Source organism: Nicotiana attenuata, unplaced genomic scaffold (assembly GCF_001879085.1).
Source record: "Nicotiana attenuata strain UT unplaced genomic scaffold, NIATTr2, whole genome shotgun sequence".
NCBI classification, from domain to species: Eukaryota; Viridiplantae; Streptophyta; class Magnoliopsida; order Solanales; family Solanaceae; genus Nicotiana; species Nicotiana attenuata.
The window spans coordinates 76-6,302 of NW_017686526.1; the positions used below are offsets into that span (position 1 = coordinate 76).

Below are 6,227 nucleotides of genomic sequence, written 5' to 3' on the forward strand. Positions count from 1 at the left end.
AGATCAATCTACTAAAGGTATAGGAAATTTCGTCTTTCACAGTCATCTTGTTTAATTCTCTGTAATATAATACAAAATCTCCAACTGCCATCCTTTTTTTTAACAAATAACACTGGTGAGGAGAAAGGAGAGTGACTAGGCTGAATGATACCATTATTAAGCATGTCAGTCACTTGTTTTTCTAACTCATTCTTTTCGAAATGGTTATACCTGTAGGGCCTAATGCTGACTGGAGCTGTATCTGATTTGAGAGGAGTGAAGTGATCATGACTCCGTCTGTGGTGGCAGAGACTTTGGCTCTCTAAAAGAAAAAATTTTGTAGCCCTTTGAATTATCTTTCCAACCATATATTATGGATATCAAACGGATTTATGAGCAAAAAGTTATGTGCATTTTACTAGACAGTGCACAATATGCCTACTCAATTCTTCATTAGTTCTTAACTATCATTTGTTGATCCTCGAACACGTTCCTGACTTAATTCCTTGGGCTTTCACTCTGACTTCAAAGCTCTAAATCACTTCAGTTCAATCCATAACGTCTACATAGCTCGGAATCACTCCTACAAGGCACAAAAAAAATAGTGCAAAAAACTAGCGATTAAAGATCAAACTCAATTAAAGTGCAGTAAATTATAGTGTAATAAGCGACTCAAATACGTATTTATAGCCTATCATCACTCTGCTTTACTAATTTTCACTCTCTTGGATCATCAACTTAGTATATTTTCCTTTTCGTATGCTTGTGTTGTCGCCTGATAGGATTTGAATCTTATAATCTATGTGCTTATTGTCTAACATCTTTTGTGTTTTTTGATGATGCCAAAAGGGGGAAGATAAGGTGGGGACATACATGTACTTGATGTGATCATCTGGTTCGTTCATCTAGTTCTTTAATGTAATTGTTAGTTCTGGGTACAGAGTTTGTCATCATCAAAAAGTGGGTAAATGTTGAGTATTGAAGTTTTGATGATTAACAAAATGTGTCTAACTACTCAAAGAACCAGGTCCTCAATATAGCTACTTAACTTTTGTGAAGAACCAGCTTCTCAGGTTAAAGGATCAACTTTTCATGATTGATACTTGTACGTTTGTACAAGACAATAACTTTATCTCAAAGTTACCATGTCCGAGTTTGGTGGAAGATGACTGTTGCAAGTGATAAGGGTCGTTGCTAAAAAAGATATGGATAAGTCAGTTAGAGACAAAAGTCTCAAAGCTTATGGAATCCTTGGAACAGAAGGAGTCCTATCAAAGAGGAAGCTGACTATGAATAGGACTCCTAGAAGATCTCGAGTCGTGTTTAAATAGGATTGAGTTTGGACTTCGGAACTATCCTTTTACACGTCAACAACAGAGCCATAAAGTGGTTCACTTGTGTTGAGTACGAGTCATGTACTCTTTCCGAGTTAGTCTAGTAAATGTGTTTTAGGAAATTGAGTTGTAATCAAGTGTTATAAACAATTAGTGACTTGGAGTGAGTGTTTGATTTTACAAGTTAGAGTCACTTGTGAATCAAATAGGAGTAGAAGAAGTACTGGAGAGTATTTCACTACAGTGTTGTAATTGATACAATTTGGCTCATTGTTCTAGTGGAGTTAGAGCTGAAAATCCTACTTGGTAGGTCGTGGTTTTTGCACCCTTTGATCCGGGTAATTTTCCACGTAAAAATCACTATGTTCATTTTATTGCTTTTTTAATTTTCGCTTAGGAAATACGGTAAAAAATCAAGTTCTTCAGTAATTCATACGGGCACTCAAACTAATACATACATATGACTGAAAGTTAAACTTTAGGCCATGCCCTTGTCCAACTTGTGTCATCCTCTCTTCATTTATTGCCTCCTTTTGTCTCCATTTATTGCTTCATTTTCTAGTTAGCTTTGATATGCACTGTAATCTTCCTTTCCAAGCCAGGCAATGATACACCAGTAGCTAGAAGCCTAAAAGCCATTATAGACCATGTGCATGTGTGTGGGAATAAATGTGATACGGTCCCTTCTATAAAGCAACTTTTAAAAGCTGAGAGCACATGGAATGAAGATGCTTAGCCTGTGGAACTAACCTTTAGAATAATACACAGAAAGAATTGCATAGATATTTCGGCAAACCAGTATAATCCATGGTATTACAATCCCATATGAAAAAATATGTAGGGAAAAAGGCAAAGGCCAAACGGGAAGCACTCGACCAAATCTCACGCTAGAATATGAATACGCTACTGCATAACACTTCGTGTTTGCTTCTGGGTCATATTAGAATTCAGCAACATTGTACTATGGGCAAAACAACAATCAAACCACGTCTTTTTTCTTTTCTTATTGAAAGTAATTCTATAGAATTTCGTTAATTTAAGTTATGATCACCATCCGTTGGGGCTTTAGTTGCCGTCCCCTGTCATTAGGTCACCAACTTCTAATTTTATCTAGCAGGCACGTGTCACGCTGTAACTTTGTGAAAGGATCAAATGGTCCACATTGTTCTCTGAAACAAGCAAGCACAAGCATGTATGCGATTGTTATCCAAATCAAGAACCTAAAAAGGAATGGAAAGGCTGGGCCAAAGGCTGGAAAGGCTGGTCCAAAGGCTCCTCTGTTCTGCTCCATTCTGATGAAGATGATGATTATGATGAGTCTTCAAATTTTACACAGCCTGTCAAAAGCACCCAAATAATGGAGCGGTGGTGGGGAAATGATGGCCCCCTAGGCTCCTGCTGGTGGTCACTTGGTCAGTGGACACAAAATTAAATGAAGGCATATGCTACAAACACATGCCATTGTCATTCCCTTGCCCACCCTGCACATGCTTCCTGTCGGCCCCATATCTGCACAATCCCTCCCTTTGTTCTTTCTTATACTATAAAATATTACTGCCCATTAACCAACCCAATATCTTACATCACCAAACTGTTATCACCTCAATAATCACAAACCAAAAGGAGAATAAAAATAAGTACGTATGATATTGTTAAACAATTAGCAAGCATCTCTAACAACTTCTTAAAACCTATGATTTTGCTAATAATAAAATCTAATATTATTAGGCTATTACTGGGTGGAGGGTGGTTGAGTTGCCAATGTAACACATTGGAGATGTCGTGGGCAGGTGGTGAGGTGGTCGTTGGTAAGGCCGGCTGCCTGCATGAAGGAGTGTATGACTGTCGGACCGACGTACCGGAAACCTCTCTTCACCATGTCTTTGCTTATGCTTTCAGATTTTGAGGTCTTTACTGGAATTTTGTTACAGGCCTTGTATTGTGTTGCAATGGGCTTGTTGTTCACAAATCCCCACAGATACTTGTTGAAGGAACCGAATTCCTTTTTGATCTATACACAAAATCAAGAAATAATCAAATTAAACATGAGCATGTAAAAGTCATTAAATTGAGGTTCCTATTTCATGGTAAGGATCACAAGCACGTAACGGTATGATAAGTCTAAATTCCTCAAGTCAAATGCTTATTTAATTAATAAAATGAGTTGTTAACTTTTATTGACCCGTTTTTGGATGGAAAGCTGTAAAGGGAATTGTTAATAAATGTATTACTCCCTTCGATCCACTTGATTTTTTTTTTTTTTTAAAAGGTTCACCTTTAAGCATTAATTAACAATGAAATTGACAATATTAACCCTTAGCTAGCGTTTGGCCATGTATCCCAAATTTATTTTGAAAAATCTGATTTGGGTGAAGTTTGGTTTGAAGATGAAAATGTGTTTGGACATACGTTTTCAAAACATATTTTCCAACTTTATTTTGGAAAAACATGTATATAATTCCCAAGTTTTGGGATTTTGGCCCAAAATCAGCTCAATAGCTGATTTTGGGATTTGGGATTTAAGATTTGGGATTTGGCCAAAATATGGGCAAAATTTATGACCAAACATGAGTTTTGAAAATAAATCCCAAATTTATTTTGGGAAAACTCATGGCCAAACGGGGCCTTAATTTCAGGGTTTAGCTCAAGAACTCTGATTAAGAATAAAATGATTTCATCCCTCCTACTTCCTCCGGTCCATAATAAGTGACCAATTTGCTTTTTTATTTTTGTCCAAAATAAGTATCCATTTATATAATCAAGAAAAAATTCAATTTATTTTTATAAAATTATCCTTATGTACATTTCCCTAAAAAGTTTTCTTACTCCTCACATTAAATATTTAATTAAGGGTAGCTTAGTCATACTAGGTATTTTTGTATAGAATTTAGTATTTTCTTAATGGGCGTGCCAAAAGCAAATTAGTCACTTATTGTGGACCGGAGGGAGTACTATGTTCTTTCGTGGTACCCGTGCGAGTCTCAATTACCCAAAAAAAAAGAAAATCAATCTGGTGCATTAAGCTCCTGCTATACACGGGATTCAAGGAAGGACTGTACCACAAGGGTAAGCTTTACCCTGCATTTCTGCAAGAGGCTATTTCCACGGCTTGAACACGTAATCTCACCACACAAAAAAATCAGTATAATCTCACAAGTGGGGTTTGTAGAAGGTAGTGTGTACGCAGAACTTACTCATGCCTTAAAGATAGAAAGGTTGTTTCCGATAGACCCGGCTCGAAAGTGCGAGCTTTAATTCTTGCTATTTTTTCTTCCTCTCTCCTTATTCCATTAAAATTTTAAAAAGTAAAAGATTGTATAGTGTCGATTGTATACTTAGTCTAATAATATCATGATAATATGCTTTGACTTGATATTGTCGGTGTGTCATGGCGAAATATAAATAGTTACAGAATGATTTTTTTTATTTTTTATAATAATGTCACTACCTTATTTATACGTTATTGGTTATGATTTCAGAAATAACTAGTACTAAATTAAGAAACTTGGTAACCCTAACCATTTCCTTTGACTTTGTGATTATTATAATCTGGAATCAGTCAATTATTATACCTCATGTATTTTGATTTTAAATTATTTTTATAAAATGCTTATGTGTAGTTAATTATTTGACCGAGAGAAAAATATTAGACCTCAAATTTAAATCCCTTCTAGTGAGCATCAGAAAATTAAGTTGTGCGTAAATATTTTAAATATAGAAATTTTAGATGACAAAAAAGACACGTCATCGAGATTTAATTTTTTAATTACCATCTAAAAGCAAAATAAAGAAAATGAATCGTGTTAAAGCTATAATCGTTGTTTCGTGCTTTATTAGTCGCATTTAATAAAGGTATTAACTTTCAGCTTGGCATAGTTGATGCATAGTCCCACCGTTATTAAAGGTTACAATTGAAAACCTCCTTTAATGCTATTTGGGACATAAAAATTGTACTTTTATTAGGGTAATGTCATAATTGATTTAACTTAACGATTTTATGCAGGGGCGTTAATATAGTNGAAAAATTACCCGAATTAGCTGTGATAAAGCTGCATCTTTTTTCTTCTCGAGGATTGGAGGTAGGGGAAGCAGAAGCAGGAGAAGATGAAAAGCAGCAGCAGAGACTTTGCCTTCAAACTTAGCTGACTTTGTTCTTCCATAATGAGCTATTCTCATTTTCCTTTGGACTTGCATGTTGGCTACTTGTTCCCTTCTTGCTGCTGCTATGCTTCCTGGTGCCTCAACTATCAAAGAAGAAGAGTATTTCAACGAGGAATTTTCCGCACAAGGTACTCCACTGGAATTCTTGGACTTCTTCACTAAATATGTGGTTTTGGTAGTGTCTTTTGGTGACACCACTCTCTCAGCACTAGAATTCAAGCCATGAGGATCATTATCCCTCTTAATTGCTGGCTGCCTAGGTGACTTGATTTTAGGAGAGATAGGAGGAGTTGTCACGAAAGGCTTGATTTTTGCACTAATTTTGTTGTTATTGTTACCATTAGTAGTACTTGGAGGGGAAATATTAAGTCTTGGTGATGACAAAGGGTGTAACGGTGCACCAGCAAAAGTCTTGGCTGGTGAATTTTTAAGGGAATTGCGGCGTTCCAAGAAAGGGAGTTGGTTTCTATTTGGTTGAAGAACAGGGCGTCCATTGATATGAGAGATGGTTTGTGTTGTAATATTATCAGCACTACTGCTCCTCTGCAATTTGGAATTAGATGAACACATCCTTTTTAATCTTTTAAGGACTTGACTAGCTTTGTTATTTTCTTGGAAAAGAATGAATGGAAGAGTGAAGAAAGAGCAAAAGAAGTAGAACAAATGAGAGTTGAGGTTAATGTATAGAGAAGGTGATCAATCTCTCTCAAAGGGATTAAGAGGAAGGAGAATGTTTAGAAATAAGGAAAGAAT

The 6,227-nt window shown here is 36.0% G+C and overlaps 1 protein-coding gene across 1 annotated transcript; it reads right to left on the bottom strand.

The window, feature by feature from the left end:
* Window positions 1-2,064: 2,064 nt before the first annotated feature.
* Window positions 2,065-6,219, bottom strand: LOC109222220. The gene is made up of 2 exons (XM_019386594.1): window positions 5,343-6,219; window positions 2,065-3,324 (listed from the first exon to the last, which is right to left on the bottom strand). The coding sequence occupies exons 1-2, from the start codon at window positions 6,042-6,044 to the stop codon at window positions 3,046-3,048; spliced, it is 981 nt and encodes a 326-aa protein (XP_019242139.1). The 5' UTR covers window positions 6,045-6,219; the 3' UTR covers window positions 2,065-3,045.
* Window positions 6,220-6,227: the final 8 nt, after the last annotated feature.